This window comes from Cyphellophora europaea (genome assembly GCF_000365145.1).
Source record: "Cyphellophora europaea CBS 101466 unplaced genomic scaffold supercont1.6, whole genome shotgun sequence".
Classification (NCBI taxonomy): domain Eukaryota; kingdom Fungi; phylum Ascomycota; class Eurotiomycetes; order Chaetothyriales; family Cyphellophoraceae; genus Cyphellophora; species Cyphellophora europaea.
In genome coordinates, this window is record NW_008481812.1 from 1,237,306 (window position 1) to 1,257,233 (window position 19,928).

At 54.9% G+C, this 19,928-nt stretch overlaps 8 protein-coding genes across 8 annotated transcripts; 5 read left to right on the forward strand and 3 right to left on the reverse strand.

The window, feature by feature from the left end:
- Positions 1 to 373: 373 nt before the first annotated feature.
- On the forward strand, positions 374 to 2,128 carry HMPREF1541_06687 (uncharacterized protein; the record flags this gene model as incomplete). Its single annotated transcript, XM_008721017.1, has 3 exons — positions 374 to 394; positions 440 to 562; positions 653 to 2,128. The coding sequence occupies 3 exons, from the start codon at positions 374 to 376 to the stop codon at positions 2,126 to 2,128; spliced, it is 1,620 nt and encodes a 539-aa protein (XP_008719239.1).
- A 627-nt stretch (positions 2,129 to 2,755) lies between these two features.
- Positions 2,756 to 6,304, forward strand: HMPREF1541_06688 (uncharacterized protein; the record flags this gene model as incomplete). The annotated part of the gene is made up of 1 exon (XM_008721018.1): positions 2,756 to 6,304. One exon carries the CDS (start codon positions 2,756 to 2,758, stop codon positions 6,302 to 6,304), a length of 3,549 nt encoding a protein of 1,182 aa, XP_008719240.1.
- A 658-nt stretch (positions 6,305 to 6,962) lies between these two features.
- HMPREF1541_06689 (T-complex protein 1 subunit beta) lies at positions 6,963 to 8,555 on the reverse strand (the record flags this gene model as incomplete). Its single annotated transcript, XM_008721019.1, has 1 exon — positions 6,963 to 8,555. One exon carries the CDS (start codon positions 8,553 to 8,555, stop codon positions 6,963 to 6,965), a length of 1,593 nt encoding a protein of 530 aa, XP_008719241.1.
- Positions 8,556 to 8,898: 343 nt separating this feature from the next.
- Positions 8,899 to 10,761, forward strand: HMPREF1541_06690 (uncharacterized protein; the record flags this gene model as incomplete). The annotated part of the gene is made up of 1 exon (XM_008721020.1): positions 8,899 to 10,761. One exon carries the CDS (start codon positions 8,899 to 8,901, stop codon positions 10,759 to 10,761), a length of 1,863 nt encoding a protein of 620 aa, XP_008719242.1.
- Positions 10,762 to 10,873: 112 nt separating this feature from the next.
- HMPREF1541_06691 (uncharacterized protein) lies at positions 10,874 to 11,738 on the reverse strand (the record flags this gene model as incomplete). Its single annotated transcript, XM_008721021.1, has 3 exons — positions 10,874 to 11,060; positions 11,157 to 11,460; positions 11,516 to 11,738. The coding sequence occupies 3 exons, from the start codon at positions 11,736 to 11,738 to the stop codon at positions 10,874 to 10,876; spliced, it is 714 nt and encodes a 237-aa protein (XP_008719243.1).
- Positions 11,739 to 13,142: 1,404 nt separating this feature from the next.
- HMPREF1541_06692 (uncharacterized protein) lies at positions 13,143 to 14,788 on the forward strand (the record flags this gene model as incomplete). The annotated part of the gene is made up of 6 exons (XM_008721022.1): positions 13,143 to 13,455; positions 13,504 to 13,841; positions 13,887 to 14,174; positions 14,223 to 14,340; positions 14,392 to 14,555; positions 14,606 to 14,788. The coding sequence occupies 6 exons, from the start codon at positions 13,143 to 13,145 to the stop codon at positions 14,786 to 14,788; spliced, it is 1,404 nt and encodes a 467-aa protein (XP_008719244.1).
- A 484-nt stretch (positions 14,789 to 15,272) lies between these two features.
- HMPREF1541_06693 (uncharacterized protein) lies at positions 15,273 to 18,468 on the forward strand (the record flags this gene model as incomplete). Its single annotated transcript, XM_008721023.1, has 2 exons — positions 15,273 to 15,451; positions 15,504 to 18,468. 2 exons carry the CDS (start codon positions 15,273 to 15,275, stop codon positions 18,466 to 18,468), a joined length of 3,144 nt encoding a protein of 1,047 aa, XP_008719245.1.
- Positions 18,469 to 18,889: 421 nt separating this feature from the next.
- Positions 18,890 to 19,834, reverse strand: HMPREF1541_06694 (3-methyl-2-oxobutanoate hydroxymethyltransferase; the record flags this gene model as incomplete). Its single annotated transcript, XM_008721024.1, has 1 exon — positions 18,890 to 19,834. The coding sequence occupies one exon, from the start codon at positions 19,832 to 19,834 to the stop codon at positions 18,890 to 18,892; it is 945 nt and encodes a 314-aa protein (XP_008719246.1).
- Between the last annotated feature and the right edge of the window lie 94 nt (positions 19,835 to 19,928).

The window sequence follows — 19,928 nt, forward strand, 5'->3', positions numbered from 1 at the left end:
TTACCGACACCCCTGGCAAAACACGACGCGTAATCCAAAATAGACCTGAATCCCCCATTATCGGAAGCAGATCTGACACCTACGGGCCTCTCGGAATGCGAGCCATCGCGACCCTGTTGCGCCAAGCGAATTGTTGACGCTGCAAACATTTCGAGGGGCTTCCCTGCTCGAGGGCCAAATCCGCTTACCAGGCTCATTCTCTGACACTCACGCTCCCTAATCCAAGCGAATCGTTGCTTTATTTGACGCCTTGTCCTCATCCGAGTGCTATTGGTGTCGTCCCCTCTTTTTATCGCATTGGTGCCCAACGAACGCCCAGCCGCTGCTCCATTTCTTCCAGAAGACTGCGCAAAACCAGGACTTTGTTGGCGCAATGGTTTCTTTCCAATGCGAAGTACGTTTAGCTCGCTGGAGCGGTGTCCTGTCTAACATGTGACAGGCTTGCGGAGATACGCTGAAGAAGCCCAAACTCGATCAGCACGCTTCGCGCTGTCGCGGAGCGTATTTCGCGTGTATTGATTGTCACCGTACGTTCGAAGGCATGTCGTATCGGGCTCATACAGTAAGTCCCATCCCCTTCTGCTCGCGCCCGATCGAGACAGCAAGCCTACTCGCACGCTGGCCCTGCGAAACATAGACTAATCCACGCTAGTCATGCATGACCGAAGCCGAAAAATATGAGAAAACTGTCTACAAAGCGCCAAAGGCCAGCAAACGAAAGTCGGTCTCCATTCTCGAGCCAAGCGATCAGAACGCACTGGTGCGCCAAAATCACCAAGCATACGTTGAAGACGAAGGGGACATCGAGAATCCGCCCCCGGTCCCTACCCCTCCCCCTGCCGTCCGTGAGAACCCCCGGGACAGTGTCTTCGATTACATGGTGGACGAAGAGCAGCCGAATACACCCAAGATCGCATTCTCCAAGAAGAACCGTGAGAGCAAAGAAATGGCCATGAAGAACGGCGCACCCGCGGTGTTTGGTGACAGCCGGACCTCCAGTCGCAACGGCAATCGAGACAGCGAAGACCAGTTGCACAGCGAAGATTTCGTCCAGAACGGTTTCTCTTACGGCTCAGAAGCCATCAATCCACGCCCGTTCCAGGACGTGAACGGAAGTTTCTTGTCACTAGAGTTCATGACGCCCGCCGCAAAGGCTGCCAAGCTGAAACTGAGCGGACCATCAGTCGAGAGACCTGGTCACAGCAGGAATAACAGTGGCAGTGAGAAGAAACGGAAACGTGGCCAGTCTGCCCCAGACATCGAGGGTGACATACCGATGGCGGATGCAGACAATCAAACAGGAGCGGTTGTGGAGACGCCTAACATGGCGCATTCGGGTCTTACCGGCAATCTGCAGCGCATGGTCACCGACGACAGTGGCTTCTATCCGCGCTCTGACTCAGAAGAAGAGTCTCGTGAGCGCAATGGCAATGACCGCCGGAAATCCCGACATGCGACTGACCCAGCGAGCCCACTGAAGCGGAGCCGCCACAGCAAAGAGCGGCCAGACAAAGATGAGTCTGGCCTAGGCATCTCGATTAAAGGTCGTGCTGTCAAGGCTCTCTCCATGGTGGGAGGTGCCTTACTTCCGGGTTCGCAGGATGTTAACAACCCCAAGACTCGTCGCCGGGCAAGCTCGTCGGACCATTATGGCCCGTCACGCTCACGCGAAGTATCGGGCGAGAAACGTGAGAGGAAGAAGCACAAGGTTCAGCGTCATAATGGTACTTCGTCCGCCAATACGCGCCCTGAACACCGATCACGACGTCGTGGATCTGAGGAGTCTCCCGATGTCAGTCGACGAAAGCTAAAGGCTATTGAATATCACAAGCAAGAAGACTCTGGCTCCGACTCGGGTGACGGGAAGCATGATAACGGCCAAGTCGTTGTGTTCGGCGCGGCAGACCGTCAAAAGAAACGATGCGAGTCTTTCTTGGCCAACATTCCTCGGGTGAGCGAGAGCGAAAAGGGCTACAGCGTTCACAAGGCGCTCAAGAGATGGCACAAGCAGGCCGATCACCGGGGTAGTGAGAGGAGCAGCGAGGAAGACGAGCTCTGGAGAGGTCTACGTTTACGGACCAATGATCGTGGAGAGACGGTGATCTGGTTTGCTGTTGGCGGGGACTGAGCTGCGAGCCAGAGAGGAGGTCCGTTAGCGATGCCTTTACGATCGTCACGAGTTTCTTTAGATACAACCGAGACCAGGGGTTTAGATGTAGCCTCTGACCTCAGGCTAATTAGCAAGATTTGTGTCGTACCTTGTGCAACACGGCTTTTTGAAGAAGCATTGACCCCCCTTCACAGATGTGGTTGTATACTTGTATACGCATATGCTCATGTCGTGTGGCATATAATTACTAGCCCGCACGAAGGCCCGCACACTACTTCCTCGACCGCGTGTCCAAGATCTACCGATCATTCTTTTTCGTTCCCTTTAAATTCTGTAACTACACGTCACAACGAGCCCCTGAAACATTAGTGCGGACCCCCGGGAGCCACTGTGCTCCTCGCAGCCACGGGCCGCGGCCGTTCTTTCCTGCCTCGTTGCAGCCTAGCGCCCATGCACCGCCAAGCCGGGGGCCCTTCACAACCCGCTTTGCCCAACCTCAAGGTACTCGCCCTTGCTGAGAAGCTGACCTCTCATCCCTCCCTTGCTTGCACGCGAGGAATTCACATATCTCCTTGAAAACTCTGCAATATCTCAAAGATGACTTCTCGAATTTCTTGTGGATGAAGACCACGCTCACTCACTACCATGCCTCCCCTCGCACATCGACCGCCTGGCGGTCGTCGTGGAGGAGGCACTTCAGCCTTCATGCTGACATGGGCCCTTCTCTTCCTCCTTGCGGCCGCGTCCCAGCAGCAGTCCCTGCACCAAGCAGCCAAACCAGACACCCTCATAGCCTCTACCCATACTCCCAATCCTTCCTCCAACCGACGGAACCAGGCTGGCCGCAGTCCACCTGAAATCCCTCTCCTCAAACACGACATTACCACTGTCAAATTCCGAAGCACCGATGACGATGCTACACACCAGAAATTCAATGCCTTGGCTCCAGCACAAGATGTCAGTGCTGTCCGAGCACCGCTTGCACAGTCTGCCGAGTCCGTTAGTGGACTCTCTGCGCTTCCTCAAGCGCGGCTGTTGCAGGATTGGGAGGCCGAAGATCTCGTGCTCATTGTTACTGTCGATGGTCAAATCCAGGCCAGAAGCAGAAAGAACGGCGAAAGGGCCTTGTGGGTCCTCGAGCCCTCTAGCCCTATGATACAGACCGTCCACCACTGTCACAACAATACGGACGATGATGAGTCAAACTGTGACCACGACTATATCTTCCTGGTCGAACCCACCAAAGACGGAAGTCTCTACATTCTCTACAAGGACCCGCAGATTGGGCTGCAGAGACTGCAGACCACCGTGCGAGAACTCGCCTTAGACACACCCAACTACCTCGACACCCCTCCATTGGTCACGGTCGCTACCCAGGAAACCACCGCCTACGTGATCGATGCAACTTCGGGCACCATTCTTCAGCAATTTTCCAAGGACGGTGCCGGCTTCCTCGACAATGAACAAGAACAAAAGTGCCGCCGCTTGACAGGCCTCGAATTGGATGATCCCGCCTGTGCCTCCAAGGGTTCCATCAATCTCGGCCGTGTTGAATACACTGTTCACATCAGCAACAAGGTCACAAGACAAAATCTCTGTACTATCAAATATTCCGAATGGGTCCCCAACAAAGCAGATGGCGATCTGCAGGCGCAATATATCAACCCACTTGATTCTCTGCACATCCAGACTAGCTTCAATGGCAAGATTATGGGGCTTGATCACACTGAAAGCAAAGTACATCGTTGGCAGGGCAAGCTCGACACACCTGTGGCACGAATATTCGACGTTGTGCGCCCTATCGATACAACAGATGACAACACGAATCTGGTGCTGCTGTCAAGACCATTGGACTCGCCAAACTTGATCCCCGCCGAGTTCTGGCGAAACGAGAATCGACGCACGGAGAAAGTTTTCCTCAATCAAACTGAAGCTGGCATGTGGTACGCTCTGTCAGAAGTCTCCTATCCGGGAGTCACCGCTGGAGCTAATCAAGCTCGTGCCAGCTGGGACGATGACAGCAATCCCCTAGATTTTCGAAACCACAAAGACGATATTGTTGGAATCCACACAATCCTTGGTGGCCGCCAAAATGCTCCTGTCAGGCTCACGATCGATGGTAGCCCGCCGGAATCTGGCATGGTCCTAGAGCCTGAAAAGGCACTGAACCCACCGCCATCAAACACAACAGACGCCCTCCTGTCATCCGTTAGCAACAATTGGTCTCTGATCATCAACATGATCTTGGTCTCGATTATGCTGATGCTGATGGGCGTTCAATTACGCATACCCGCCTTCTTGAAGCTACAACGCTATCTGAGAAAGGCCGGCGTCGAAGTGGTTATTGATCCTGGCAAATCACCCATCGCTACATCCTCACGCGAGCCAGAAGTAGACCACGTTGAAGTCGAAACACGGATGCAACCAGAAGAGACGACCGCGGAAGCGGTCGCTGAGGCAGTGGACTTGGCCATGGTTACGCCAGCGCGCAGCAGAACTCACAGCAGCACGGGTCCAAACATTAGCCCCAAGAAGGAAACGAAGGTCGATGATGATTACATCGATTCGGAGGGCGAGTCAGACGATGAGAAAGTTTCTCCATCTGCAAATGAGAACGGGGACGCCGCCGAACCAAAGCGCAAGGCCAAGCGAGGCAAGCGAGGCGGTAGAAAGAACAAAAAGAAGTCTATGAACCCCGAATTAATGGACGAGTCTTCCACTTTAGCAGTCGAGGCGGCGTGCAAAGACGGCATGACACAAGCTGGCAGGCTCAAGTTCAATACCGCTGTCGAGCTTGGACGGGGCAGCAACGGCACAACAGTCTTTCCAGGCTTTTTTGAAGGCCGTGAAGTTGCCGTCAAGCGACTTCTCCGATCATCCAACAGTCTCGCCGCCAAAGAGATCAAGCATCTACTGTCTAGTGACGAGAACCCTCACGTCATCCGCTACTTTGGTAAGGAGGAGTCGACCAATTTTACGTACATTGCGCTCGACCTCTTCACAACCTCCCTTGACCAATTTGTCGAGAGACCCTTGCAGTACCCTAATCTTGTCAGACTCCCAGCAGGCTTCGACAAGAAGGATTGCTTGCTTCAGATCACACAGGGTGTATCCCATTTGCACTCCCTAAAACTGGTGCACCGCGATATCAAGCCGCAGAATGTCCTCGTCAAGGCCGTCAAGACCAATCGCCCAACAGACGGCCTTCCCAAGCTGCATTTCGTCATTTCGGATTTTGGACTCGCGAAACCATTGGAGGAAGGCCCAGAGTCAGCATTTGCTCCTACTGCCAATCACACCGCTGCTGGCACTACTGGATGGCGAGCACCTGAGCTACTTGTCAGCAATCGAGACGAAATCGCCGCTCCCACCGCTAATTCAGTACACTCGAGGTCCACCAATCATTCTGCAGATGGCAGTACCACCGTTCTCGATCGTCCATCGGGTCGTCGTGCTACCAAAGCCATTGACATTTTCTCTTTGGGTTGCGTCTTCTACTATGTCATGACCCAAGGTTGCCACCCCTTCGATATTGGAGGCACTTCGCTCGGACGCGACCTAAACATCAAGGAAAACCGCTTCAGCACCCAGGACCTACGATTGCACAATTACCAATTTGACGCTGACGACCTCATCATGCAAATGCTCAAACATGACCCCAAGCACCGCCCAGATACACAAGCTGTGCGCAAGCATCCCTACTTCTGGCCCGTCGAAGACAAACTTGACTTCCTTTGCGATGTCTCGGATTGTTACGAAAAGGAGAAGAACAGCATCAAGAACATCCACGATGAGAACGCTGTTCGTACCGAAGCCGAGCTCGAATCGCTCATGGAACTAGCCGCCCTCGAAGAGTTGGGATCAGACGTAATAGGACCAACCAAGGACTTCTTGCGAGCTTTGCCGAGGACTTTCCTGACCGAAATGGGTAAGCAACGGAAATATACCGGCAGCAAGATGATCGACCTGCTACGCGTGATACGGAACAAAAAAAATCATTTTCATGATCTACCAGAGGACGTCAAAGAGAACATGCTGGGGCTGGCTGCGGGGGTCGAGGACGGCAGACGGATCACTGCGGGTTACTACGAATTCTGGGCCAAGCGATTTCCGAGTCTGCTTGTGAACTGCCACTGTCTCATCTGGGAACGTGGTCTGGTCCAACGGATGGGCCTGGGTCGGTATTATTTGTAGGTAGTAGGCAGAGCAATACTCGAGTTGTCCCAATAAAAGAGGTCAATGACACCAACAATGACAGCAAGTGAAATTGGTACGAGAAGTAGCTCTAATTGATTGTATGTGGCTGGCTCTTTTGATCTTGTCAGGCCATGAACACCGTGGTATCATTTCGTTCTATGCTTTTTTCTTTTATCTCATGGGGTAGTAGTAGTCGCTTGCGCCAACGCAAATGATGCTCTCTCTCTCTCTCTTGCTTGGATTCCCTGTCCAACCCTACTCCACGCCAACATGCTCTCCAGGAGCCTCGCTGCAAGCCGAGCCACACTGTGAGATCCAGCCAGACGGTTCATGTGGCCGGCGTTGGGTGAACAGGGCTTAGGTAGGATAGACAGACGTCGACGGCTAGGCAGACCTGTTGCAAGCCGCTCCGACTGACACCTGAGTTGCAAGTGCGCCATGTGCATTGCTGCCTGCACGCAAGCATCCTGCTGTGGGGTTTGACCTCCGCGAGGGGTCGTGTATTCACCACAGATCAACTGCGTCGTCACCAGCGCCACAGTAGCAACGGTGTCGGCGCTTCTCTGCCGTACCCACGGGACCTAAAGCCTGCTTTTTGCACTTTGCTGTCTCCTCGAGTCGCTCCCTGCCAGCATCTTACTTCGGGTCCGTTCGCTTACATACGTTCCCGCCGACGTGGTGCGCTTCTGATGATATTGTCGACACGTAGCAGCAGCTCGGCGGCCTCACTGGCGCTGTTGACGACCGCCTTCTTAAGCTTGTAGCTCTCGACAACGCCCAATTCGCGCATGTCGGCGATGCCGCCGCCGGGCCGCAGCAGGTCCAGACCGCTGGTGCTCATGCCGCGGTAGACCTCGGACCGCAGCTCTGACACCAGGGCAGACGAGTCCAAGCCGGCGTTATCGGCCAGAATAGTGGGTAACTGGCGTAATGCAGTGGCAAAGCTGTCGACGGCCAGCCGCTTCTTTCCGGGAATCTTTTGCGCGAGGCTATCGACCGCCTTGGCCATGACCATCTCCGCGCAGCCGCCGCCCAACGTGGTGCGGGGGTCCTTGACGGTTTGGGAGAGGACCGCGAGGGCGTCGTGTAAGGAGCGCTCGGCTTCGTCGAGCAATTGTTCGGTCGCACCGCGAAGGACGATGGTGCACGCCTGTCCGGCCGCTACGCCCGAAAATCTGATTAATGTATCCTCGCCAATAATGACTTCGTTGATTTCAGCACATTGTCCCAGCTTGACAAGCTCGGGGTGGTCAAAGGTGGACGCAATCTCGCCACCGGTGACAAGGGCTAGACGCTCGATGCCGTCAAAGTCGGCGTGCTCGATGCTCATAATCCCGGCCTCAGCCAGGAGCTGCTCTGGCCAGTTGTAGATCAGCTGGCGGTTGATAAAGCAGTTGATGCCGTGTGCTTTGATGCGCTGGACTTTTTCACGCATCTTTTCCCGCTCGGCCTTTTCAAGTTCGGCGAGTTTGCTGGTAGAATCTACTTTGACGCGCGCACCGAAGATTTTCACCTTATCTGTGTCCATAGGCGTGTTTGCGATGAGGATCTTGGCATTTGTGAGGTTGCGTGGCGAGGCGGAACTGATCTGCTTATCAAGAATGAAGCCTTCAGAAAGATAGGAATCGGATAGCTTGCCACCAGCTTTCTTGATGACCTGAATGTGGTTCAAATCGAAGCTGCCCTGGAGGCGAAGGACGGCGTCAACCGCAAGCGAAGCAAACTGGTCACGATCTTGGGATAGGACTTTGGAGGAGAGAGTTGTGCGGGCAATGGCAGATAGATCGCGGCGGAGGAGATCGGGTTTGGAAGCATGGTTCAGGGCTGAGGCTTCCAGCGCTTGCAGAGCAGCATGGGAGGCCAGCCGGTAGCCTTCAATGATGGTCTGCGGGTGTATTTTCTTTGCGACAAGCTGTTCCGCTTCGCGCAGGAGTTCAGCCGCCAGAACCGTGACGGAGGTGGTGCCGTCGCCTACTTCGTCGTCTTGCACTTTGGAAATATTGACGAGGACTTTAGCGGCGGCGTTGTCGAGGGCAATTGACTTGAGGATGGTAGCCCCGTCGTTCGTCACCATAATTTCGCCTGTTGAGGCGGACTGCAGGATTTTGTCCATGCCTTTGGGTCCGAGGGTGGATTTGACCAGGTCGCCCACCGCGATGGCGCCGACGAAGGCGGAGAGACGCGCATTTTCGCCTTTTTCTTCCTGCACGTCTTCGGCAAAGATCTGAGTGGGATTGTTGCCGGCCATGGTGAGCTGAGTCGAGAGAAGATGGGTGTGAGAAAGTAGGGAAGCGTTGTCGTGAAATTATTCTGCGGCCTTCGCAGAAACTCCAACCGCAGTGCCAGTGCAGTTGCGCAGAATGATATCTTGGCAGGTGGGTCGCGGGGCAGCAGTGAAGCAGGCCCGTTTGAGCTAGTCTCCTGCCTAAAGAAGACAAATCGAGCTTTTATCGGCGCAGATTGGTAGAGGGGGCTTTTGAGGCTAGCGTCCTTTTTCGACCTGCAAGGCACGCTGGGCAAAAGACCGGAGACACTCGTTCACATCTCGACCCCCAACTACCCAAATCATTTCATTCAACGTGCATTCGGTCATGAGCGAGAACGGCACTCGCAAGAGGTCTCGCTCTCTCCATGACGAAGGTGACAGTGACTCCTCAGACGATGACTTCGGCCCTGCTCCCGCTCTGCCCAGCTCTGCAGCACCCAAAAAGAAGCGAAAGCTGGCCTATGAATCACTCTATGTCAATGCGCTGCCCAAAGGAACGAGATACTCCAAGTCGCTGATGCACAAGGAGCAATTATCGACTGTTGTCGTTGCTCCATCGCCGGCAGACTTCGTCATTACTACTTCTGTGGACGGCGTAGTCAAGTTCTGGAAGAAGGTCGCTGCCGGCATCGAATTCGCCAAGGAGTACCAGGCTCATGATGGAAAGATCCTGGGCTCAGCCGTCAGTCAGGACGGTGGAATGTTTGCTTCCTCCGGCGATGAGGACGATAGAACCATCAAGCTGTTCGATGTCATCACCTTCGACTTGTTGTCCATCTTTGCCCTGGACCAACCAGCGACCTGTCTGTGTTGGGTCCACCGTAGAGGTGCCTCACCTTTACTTGCAGCTGCCGTGGGGAAGTCTATTCGCATCTATGATGGACGAGGCGAAAACCAAAAGCCTTTGCATACCCTGTCAAATTTGCACCGGGCAGAGGTCGTAGCCATGGCATATAACCCTGCCTATGATTGCGTCGTGTCCGCTGATGCTGGAGGTATGGTCGAGTACTGGCAACCCAGTGGCAGCTACGAGAAGCCTGAAAATGTCTTCGAGATGAAATCAAAGACCAACCTGTTCGATTTCAAGAAAGCAAAGTCGGTGCCTTACGCCCTCGCCATCTCACCGTCCGGCCACCAACTAGCAACTTTATCGTTTCCGGACCGGAGGATACGCCTCTTTGATTTTCCATCTGCCAAACTACACCGGTCTTATGATGAATCACTCGACACCCTCACAGCAATGCAGCAAGCTGGCACTGCAGCGGTCAAGCTCGAAAACGTCGAATTCGGCCGCCGGATGGCCACTGAGCAGGCCCTTGACTCCTCAGCCACCCGTGCTCGCATCAATCTCGTCTTCGATGAGTCGTCCAATTTTTTGCTCTATGGTTCTCTTCATGGTATCAAGGTAGTCAACACGCTCACCAATCGCGTCATGCGCATCTATGGCAGAGACGAGCCTTTCCGTGCCCTCTCTCTCGCCTTTTATCAGGGTGCTCCTCAACGCAAAGAACTTACCACCGTTGCCATGGCTGCCTCCGACAACCCCCTCCTTGAGGAAGCCCAGGAGCGCGACCCTATTCTCTTCGCGACCGGCTACGGCAAGCCGCGCTTCTACATGTTCACCAATGACGAAGAGCCGTCCAAGACCTCTCGCGACGTTTACAACGAGAAACCCAAGCACACCGGCAAACAGAAGGTTGCGGAGGAGAAGAAAGCCGAGATGGGCACCAGCGCCGTCCTGCACACCAACATGGGCGACATCTTCCTCCGGCTCTTCCCGGACAAAGCGCCGCTAGCGGTCGAGAACTTCACGACCCACGCGCGCACCGGCTACTACAACAACACCATCTTCCACCGCGTGATCCGCAAGTTCATGATCCAGGGCGGCGACCCCCTGGGCGACGGCACGGGTGGCGAGAGCATATGGGGGAAGGACTTCAAGGACGAAATCACCGACCTCAAGCACGACAAGCCGTACACGCTCAGCATGGCGAATGCGGGGCCCGGCACGAATGCCAGCCAGTTCTTCATCACCACGGCCGAGGCGCCGTGGTTGGATGGCAAGCATACGGTTTTCGGGCGTGTGTGGCGCGGCATGGAGGTCGTGCACGCCATTGAGAATGTGCGGGTGGCGAAGGAGAAGCCAGAGGAAGATATCAAGATTGTGAGTATTGAGGTTGAAAGTTAAAGAGGAGTCGTACATCGGTCACGGTGGCTCGGGAGATCGCCTGCTTTCGGAGGATGCAAAGCAGACAGACTCGTGTCTCAATTGCTCATTTCTTTTTCTCCTCCAAATTTCCTTACTGCGGCCACCAGATCTCTTCCTTTGCAAATGCCTTGTACCCCTCTCCCTCCACAAAGGTTTGAAGCCAGGGTCGCTGCTCGGGGGCCTGCACGAGGTCCACATACAGATCCGCGTGCGCGGGGCCGCTTAGCCCCGTTGGCTTGGGCGAGCCGTCAGCGTTGCGTTGGTCTGCGTAGTAGAACCTGTGGGGGGTTTGGACTGTATTAGTGGGGTGCGGACAGCGTGAATGTGGTATGTGTTTTGTGGCTTGCTGCGGAGTTGGGGTTCAGAAGACATACTTATACGGCTCGCCGTCGAAGGCGACGAGTGCGAGGTTCTGCACGAGGTGCGCAGCCGCGGACTTGCCCATGCCGAAAGGCAGGAAGCCGGGCGCTACAATGCCCAGGCCGAGGAGGTTGCCGGTGAAAATGAAGGTGCCGCCTGAGGGACCGAGGGTGGAGCTGGCCTGGAGGGAGGCGAAGGCGGCGACGGCTTCTCGGGCGGTGGCGTAGGGGGTCACCGCGTTGACGTCGAGGCTTGTGGATAGGGTGGTGAGGGGAGTGGATAAGGGATCATTGCGAGGCGTGAGGGTGGACTCGTATGCTGTCCGGGGTTCGGGGTTAGTCGGTGGTGAGGGGTGGAGGGTGCGGGTGCTGACCGTTGTAGATGATGACGCTGGGGGCACCGAGCGTGTTCTTGACCGCGGAGAAGAGGTTTGGGACGCTCTCGGGTTTGGAGGCGTCGAAGGGGAAGTGCTTGAACTTCGAGCCGAGTTTGTCGGTGCGTGAGGCGACGGCCACTGTGTAGCCGACTTTCGCAAGGGCTGTGGCAGTGTCGAGGCCGACCCTCACGCCGGCTCCAATGATCAAGGCCGTTGGCATAGTGATATAATCCTCTCTGCAGTGTAACGCGGCTGGGTGAGTTAGCGTTGATACAGTGCTGGAGCTTTGGTCTGTTGATCTGGAGAACGGTATTCATCTTTTTTATATATGGTGGGCCTCATCAAGCCGTTACCCTATGCTGACCTATACTCAGTGCCGGAGGGTTCTGCTGGTCTATTGCTGCGTGTTGAACGCCATCGAGATAGTGGTCCAATTGGTTGAGATGACAACAGCGCACTCCACCGACATAGGGACCACTCGAGAAACTACTGAGTATGTAGGGCGATCAGTACCAAAATCACTACCGAGTCTCCCAATTTTGGTAATCACTTCGAGAAGTCGGGGTGATGTGGTGATGATCCCGCTCCGTATCAGATTTCAAGGTTTGTCAGCATCCCCACAGGTACCACGGGGCAGATTCCCCTGGTCGATAGATTGAGCGATTTGCTCGCTGCTTTCATCACTATACCTCGGTATTGGCCATCTGCTCGGGCTTGTCCTTAACAGAATCCTCTCGTGGCGTTGAAAAGCAGGGAGGGATACGCTCTTTGACCTGAATCATTAGGTCTGTTTGGAGTATTCTTATCAAGCCGTGCTTGCCAAGAGCTCCAACGTTGTCCGTCCGCGAGTTTGTCAACCCATCCTTCCCTCTTGATCATCGTCCATCTTGCTGCCACGATTTGTCAATCTACTTTCGGCGCTGCTGAATGAGATCTGCAGTCATTGTTTGAGGTTGAGGCGTCGATTGTTGTTAGAAAGTGAGCATACCAACGCAGAACGAAAACATGAGGTAGCTGTCAAGGGAGATTTCGGCGGCTATGAAGGAACAATGCCTGTGGTTGGTACTGTGCGATAAGATGATGATGGAAGTTCAGACTAGCGAGTATGGCATCATGGTGTCATGGTGTCATGAGTCAACTCCGCGTGCCATGTCGATGGACGCTTGGACGGACCTTGCGAGTCATTGCTCAGAGAGGTCGATATAGTCGAGGTGAGGGAGATGGTGACTGACATAGGCAACTGCACAACCTACTGCGTGGCTCAGATTCCGCCTACTCTCAATACTGCAACTGCCTTGTTCGCTGCCTTGCAAGTGACGTCCAGGTGAGTGATAATGCACCTGGGCCCTGACAATTCCTTGACTGCCCTCGGTTAGACTGTTCCTTCCGGCTTGAACCCCCGAGTGACTGCTCTGTGACATGAATACAGCACAGGCTCCTACCAACTTACAAGTACGTCAACAACTTTTTATTCAGCGCGATCTCTTCTACAACCTCCGCCTCCATCTACCTCGCGCAAACACTGGCTTTCTCGCAGTTGTCTGTACGAGAAAAGTATCTCCCACATCCTTCCCTAAGAACATAAGATTCCCTCCACCTGCTTTGGTTCTCCCAGATCGCAGACATGGCGTTACGCTACCTTCTCCTCGCTTTATGCACTCTCCTAACCATCGGTATCTGTGATCCCTGCGACTGGAACGGTGCAACCCCCTCCGCTTACGTCGAGTACACAAACGAATGTTCCCCTCACCGTTCAATTGGACCTGAGGGCTACTGCGACTATACCAACAGCCTGCGCAAAAGTGAGCTAGGTACCAAGCACCCTTGCAAGAGCTTTTGCCAGATTCGTACCACCTTCGTCTACGATAACGAATATCCTCTGGGTGGAACATATGCGAAGGGTTGGGGTTGGTTTGGCTCCTCTGAATGGATGCGATGTGAGTGATTCTCCCTCTCAACTCTTCTAACCACTGACCTCATGACAGTCGGCATGCACTGGCGTGAACCCATCGATCTCCCTGATGCACCTTTCGATGTCCTCGAAGAAGGTATCAGCGGTGGCCTGTCTCATGCTAGTCGTGGTCTCGCTGAGGTCGGCCATATCGACATCGAGCTGGACAACGACCAATGTGGATACTTCACTTTCCTGCCCATGAACAAGATTGTCTGTGGTACATACTCCCACGCCAAGCCCTGGCCAAAGTGCGACAAGGACCGCATGTCCAAAGGCAACATGTGTGTCGAGGAGCGCTCCAACTATGCTACAACCTCCGGTTTCTATGGTTGGACTGGTCAGGTTGGAGAACCTACTGTTCGCGGCCATGTCAGAAATCCTCCATCCCTACGAAATGCTAGCTAATTGCCCTAGACTGTTTTCGTTCGAACTCGATGCGACAACGGAATGCGTCTGTCCGCCTCGGAGCAAGATCAGAAGTACGCCCTCGCCATGACCAAGGGAGGCGCCCTTCCGGATGAGGAGTACGAGGGCTGGCGCGCGGTTTGGAACAACGATTTGCTTTACAACCGTTTTCTAGGCGGCCACTACGGTTTGGACGACAAAGCCCTGGTCTGTCTTGCAACCCTTTCCGAGTCTGAGGCCAAGCTTCTAGATGCCGATGTGGCGCACTGCTGGTATCGCATTGGTGAGCTCATGGAGGTATGTAGTTCTATGGTTTTCAGTGGTGCTGTTGCTGACTGCTCCCAGGAGCCACACAAGACTGTCCCAATTGGCCGTAATGGCGAGCAGTGGGGTGACCACACCTTCTTTGGCGGCTGCTCTGTGTACGTCAAGAGACGCTCTGACTGGAGTAAAGAATGCAAAGGTAAGTTGGCAGTCATTCCGGGACGAATGGAACCAGGCTGACCGCGTACAGTCACTTACGCCGAAGTTGCGACCGCTGCCACCATGATCACCTTCAACTGTTTGAAGGAGCAGTTCAAGAAAGGCCGTAATCACTGGGGCGTCAAGGGCACTCACGACATCCGGCTTGAAGGAGACTGCGCTGCTCAAGTCGTTGTCTGGGGCGGTAATGGACACGTATGAATCCTCCTCTGCTTCGGAATTCTTGCAAGCTAACTATGCTTTAGGGCATCAACATTGGTGGAGACACCGAGGTGGATTACTCGCACCTTGACCCCCTGGTTAGAAGTGTCTTGGTCACTTTGCCGCAAGGCGTCGTTCCAGATGTTGCTTTCGGTGATCCTCTGGATCCAACTCAGCCTTTCGGCCCTCTAGGCGTCAACGGCACTGGCCTCCAGGAGTGGATTTGAGTTCATGCCAGAGCTGCATATTCAATGGTGCGAATGGGACCCATTAGCGTATGGTTTGGTAAACTTCGAGTGGCTGATGCTATATCATGAAGGGCTTCAAATTAATCAGCTTTCTCATCGAGGGTGGACCTAGCGATGAGCATGGCCGCCGAGAAGGCTGATTGAGCTGCTAGATTACACAGACTCTAGGATTTCTAGAAAGTATTGATGCTTTAGAATCATCGATTCTCGCTGATATATGCTCAAAACCTGTGACTTGACTATCATCGTAGCAGGGGTCTGTTGTGGACCTTGGGAAGGTTGGTGGTAGTGCTCTTTGCTGATCTGATAAGATTAGGCGGATCTGGCGCGTGTTAATCCGGGTCCCGCTCGTCGCGCGCCTTTCGCGGTAACTTTTTGGTTGATGGCCGTTACGTACATTCCAGTTCGATTCGAGCTCCTTCCCCTTCAGAGCTTCGCGCCCAGCAGCGCACAGGCGCTTATCATGGTCAAACTCAAGGTCTTCGTGCGCGTCATCCCCGAGAGCAGCTATGGCGCGGAAGCCTCGCCGCACGCCGCGCATGCACCTCGTCGGTTCGTTGTGATCGTTCGAGAACCAGCTGAGTGGTTCGTTGGTACTCTGGCTCACGAAGCAAAGAGCACGTACCAACGGCTCTACAAGCAGTATGCTATCGCCCCAGAAACAGTTTATGCGACAAAAGCTTACAACTGGCAGCGACCTTGGTCAGATCAAGTATCTCAAGGACGACGACGATAATGACCTCGATCCTGAGTTTCGACTGTCCGACGTCTTCGTCAACGAGGGCAAAGCGGCTCGTGACGGGCATGACCAAGAAGCGGTGATTAAGGTCATTCAAGAGCAAGGTCAGATTGTTCGCGCCGACTCGGTAGTGCCTGACCTCACCCCGGCACACTACCGTCATCCCGTCTCCAGGTACCCACCGCCGACATCCTTGCTCGGCAAGCGCAGCTATGCTGAGTCCAACGGACCCTCGAAGGAAGCGCCCGACAAGCGTTCGAGGCTGCCAGAAATATCGGAGTCACAGCAGTTGATACCGTCTGTTGAGCACTCGCCAGAACTGATTCATGACACTCAACAGGAGCCCGACGAGGACGATGTGTTTGACGATGCGGCAGAGTCGCATGAATCTCAAAAGGCGAATGGAGTCAGCACCACCATCAGCACACTTGAACAGCCGAAAACGCCTTCTAATGATCGTCTAATGAATGAAACAAGTCAATCCAAGTCACCTGCTGCGCAGACCTCCTCGGCCGCCGGCAAGTTCAAGTCCTCGAGCAGACCTGATCCTTATGATCATCCCCTATCTGATATTGAGGATTCACAAATGTCACCCGCCCAGGCCAATGGCTCTAAGAACATGGAAAGCATTGAGCAGCTACCAAGTCAGCGTACCCAAAATCAAGATGTAGTCGATGCCTTCAATGCGCAAGAAGCGCTCCAGCCCATGGATATTGATCACATCATCCCAGCCGCAGAGGAGATCTCAACGAAAGCTGCGTCGACCACCCTGCAGAACGGCAATGCATCGAAGAGTGAGGATTCCGAAGCTGATAGTGAAGCCGAAGCAGAAAAGGCTGGCCACGCTAAGCCTGAGGTTACCAAGACTCGGAAGCCGATGTCGGCCTCAGCTGGCCGCAACGACGACAATAAGGTCATTGCCGCTCCTGCGCAGCCTTCGAAGAAGACCAAGAAGCAAGAGCAAGCCAAGACGTCTCCAAATAATGATCAACTGAAGCCAAATTTTCCCAGCTCCCCCTCGCGACGTACTTCTGGCGTTATCTCCGAGCTCGACAGCCCTGGTGAGCAGCTGTCACAGTCGTTGTGGAACTCGGCCCAGGGCCAGTCTCTCACCGACGGCGTCGCAGTAGCGCTAACGAAGCAGCAAAAAGCGCATCAGAGACAAAAGGAGAAAAGGCGAGCTCGAGATTCCGAGACCTCGAGTGCAGCATCAGGCTCTAGACCAGGTTCTAGCGCAGGCCAAAACACTGTTGTCCAGAATCCATCGGCCACGGCCACGGTGAAGAAGCTGTCGAAAGCGAAGCAGCAATCAAAGCGAAGGGGGGAATCAACTTCTTCGAGCTCTGTGCCAGTCTCTCGACCCGGGTCGAGCACAGATTCAAACACTAGTGTCCAGAAATCGTCGGAGACCAAGAAAACCCCGAGCAAAGCCAAGCAGCAACCTGAAGCCACGAAGCCAGAAACTGTGAAGCCAACCGCTAAAAATGGTGCCACCCAGCAGAGCAAGGGCGCGAAGCAAGGAACAGGCAAACAAGCCGTCAAAGAGAAGTCTTTGAAAGAGAAGTTAAAAGACGCTACCGTTGAAGCTGGAGCAAAGGCTCTCGGGTCCGCGACAGGTAGTCAAAAGGCAGCAGGAACTAGTAAAGGAAAATCGAGTGCACAGTCTGTCGAAGACGCACCGCTTCCGACCATTGAAGCCTCGGCCCCCAATCCAATCACACCAGCGACCAAAGCCACTTTGCCTCTGCCTCAGGTACGCGAGGTCTCCAAAGACTCTCGAAGCCCTTCTGCTACCGCGAATCTGGTTGTGCCTAAGGGTATGAGCGAAGAAGAATATTTGCGCCTTCGCAACCAAAATGAGCTGACACCACAGCCTCCAAGGCCTGTTGCTTCTAAGAAGAAAAAAGAGAATACTCCAGCCACGAATGTCAACGTGAGGGCGCCTGTTGCCAAAAGTGATCCTCAGGAAGGAAAGGCAGCTGTCCAAACGACGACAGGATTGGCGAAGACAGTCGCGAGGAAGACGGCTTCCATGGACTCGTCTAGCGATGGAGACTCGGCGAGCTCTTCGGAGGAGTCTGACGATAATCCCGAGCCGACACGAAAGCAAGCCACTAACACTGCCTTCCTTTCCGCGTCTCGGTCTTCGAACTCAAAATCGAAGTCTCGATCTCCTGCTGAGGTTCGCAAAGAGCCGCCAACGCCTAAGTCGGCCGTCAAAGATAAGGACAGGGTGGTGATGCCTCCACCAACTCCGAAGAGCACCGCCAGGCGCCGTGAGTCGATGAAGAAGGTACGCACAGAGCGCTCGTCATCGTCCGCATCGACGGAGACATCATCTCAAGCAAGCAGCAAGGAATCCGCTTCCGCTGTGCCACGCAAGAAGGTAGCCGATGATGAACGCTCTTCGTTGTCCGACTCGTCGCGAGAGTCGTCCCGAGAGTCGTCCCAAGAGTCGTCGGAGAGGAGCAGCAGCGAGTCATCCCCTAAGCCCGTCCAGACAAAGCCTGACACCAGTCCGAGAAAGCTATCTCCTCCGAGTAAAGTGGTCACACCATCTTCAGTTGCGTCTAAGCTCACCAGACCTGCGGCGCCAGAAAAGCGCGAGTCGGGTCTCAAACTGCTTAGAAAAAAGATCATCTCTCAGGCTGCGAGCAAAGATGCTAGTCCTGCACCGGCTTCAGTTGCAGCTGCCGCGAGGAAGAAAGCTCTCGCAGCCGCGAGCTCCAGTGACTCATCCGAATCTGAGGAGAGCAGCAGTGGCAGTGCGAGCGAGAGCTCTGCACCCGCACCCAGAAAGACAAAGCAAGCCACGAAGGCGAAGGGCGGCGGGACGCGGCTCGGAAAAGTCGAAAAGACGCCGGACCCTTCTATAAGAGACCCGTCGCCGAGTGTGAGTAGTGACGATTCGGATGAGTGACTTACTGGGCAAAAGTCGAGAGAGATCGAGATCGAAATCGAGAGTGAGAGTGATTGAGTGAGTGTGTATATCAGTGCACCAGTGTTTCGAAGACTTTGTGTGGTCACCGGATGGAAGGTAGCCAGATGCAAATTAGGAATCACGCCGGTGTCTTGAAGTCCATGATCAGAGCATGCGGAAACATGAGGACGCCACTGCAGCAGCTGAGGCATTGAAACAAATGATGTGTTTGGGTCGGTCCTCGTTCGATTTCACTGGACCACAAGATCCACAGAGGAGGAGGACATAGGGTGTGAGATTTGCCATGTTGTAAGACCGATAGAATACAAGCGCCACAGTGTCCAGATCTCATACTAATCATCGCTCTGCCCGTACACAATGGTTCGGTGTTGAGAACTAATCATGTCCAACATCGCGAATCTCAGTACGACGAGCTCTTGGACCCCCTCCGCTCACGACCCATGTTCTCGTAGAGAGACATCTCCTTGGCCCGCTTCTTCAGATCGACCAGCACCTTTTCCTCGCCGTTTTTCATGACGTAGCCCTGCTGCTCGGTCGGGAATTGCTTGCCCCTGGTCTCCTCCTTGTACTTCCGCAACGCCTGCAGACTCACGTCGCCCACCTCGGCGTACTTTGTGTGCCACCTCTGTAGGAACGTCCTCTGGTAGCCGAGGACCTCGCTCTGCACGGCGATCTGCGCGCTCGTGCCACCCCCGCAGCCGATACCGATCGTGGGGACCTTGAGAACCTCGGTGATCATTCTTGCAGTGGGTGCCGCCACGGCCTCCATGACGATGGCGACGGCGCCCGCCTTCTGCAGCGCCAGCGCGTCGTCCAGCACCATCTCGGCGCTGTCCAGCGTGCTGCCGAATGACAACCTCGCCTCGCCGGCGCCGCTGAGCCCCTCGATGCCCTCGGTGTGCAGCGTAGCCAGGGCACGCTGCGGCGTCAGGCCGATGTGGCCCACGACCGGCACGCCTGCCTTGGTGATGGCGGCGACCTGCGGCGCCATCTCCTTGCCGCCCTCGAGCTTGACGCCATCGACGTCGCCTTCCTTGACCAACCGCAGCGCGGACGCGACGGCCTGCTCGGGCGTGATCTCGTAGCTGCCGAGGGGGAGGTCGCCGAGGAGAAAAGGGCCGGCCTTTGCGGCGCGCGAGACGGCACGAGCGTGGTAGATGAGCTCGTCGAGAGTGATGCTGGTCGTGGAGGGGAGGCCTAGCGCCGTGATGGCCAAGGAGTCGCCGATGAGAATGAGGTCCATGCCGGCGTCTTTGGCCAGGAGGCCTGTCGGGTAGTCCCATGCCGTCAGGCAGACGGCGGGTCCAGCCTCGCACGCCGCGTAGAACTTTTTCACGGCGGCCATGATTGCGCGAGGATCGGAGGAAGCTGCTACAGGGCAAGCAGACGGTGAATGGCGACGATGTTGTAGACACAGAGGGAAAGGGACTACTTCCGTA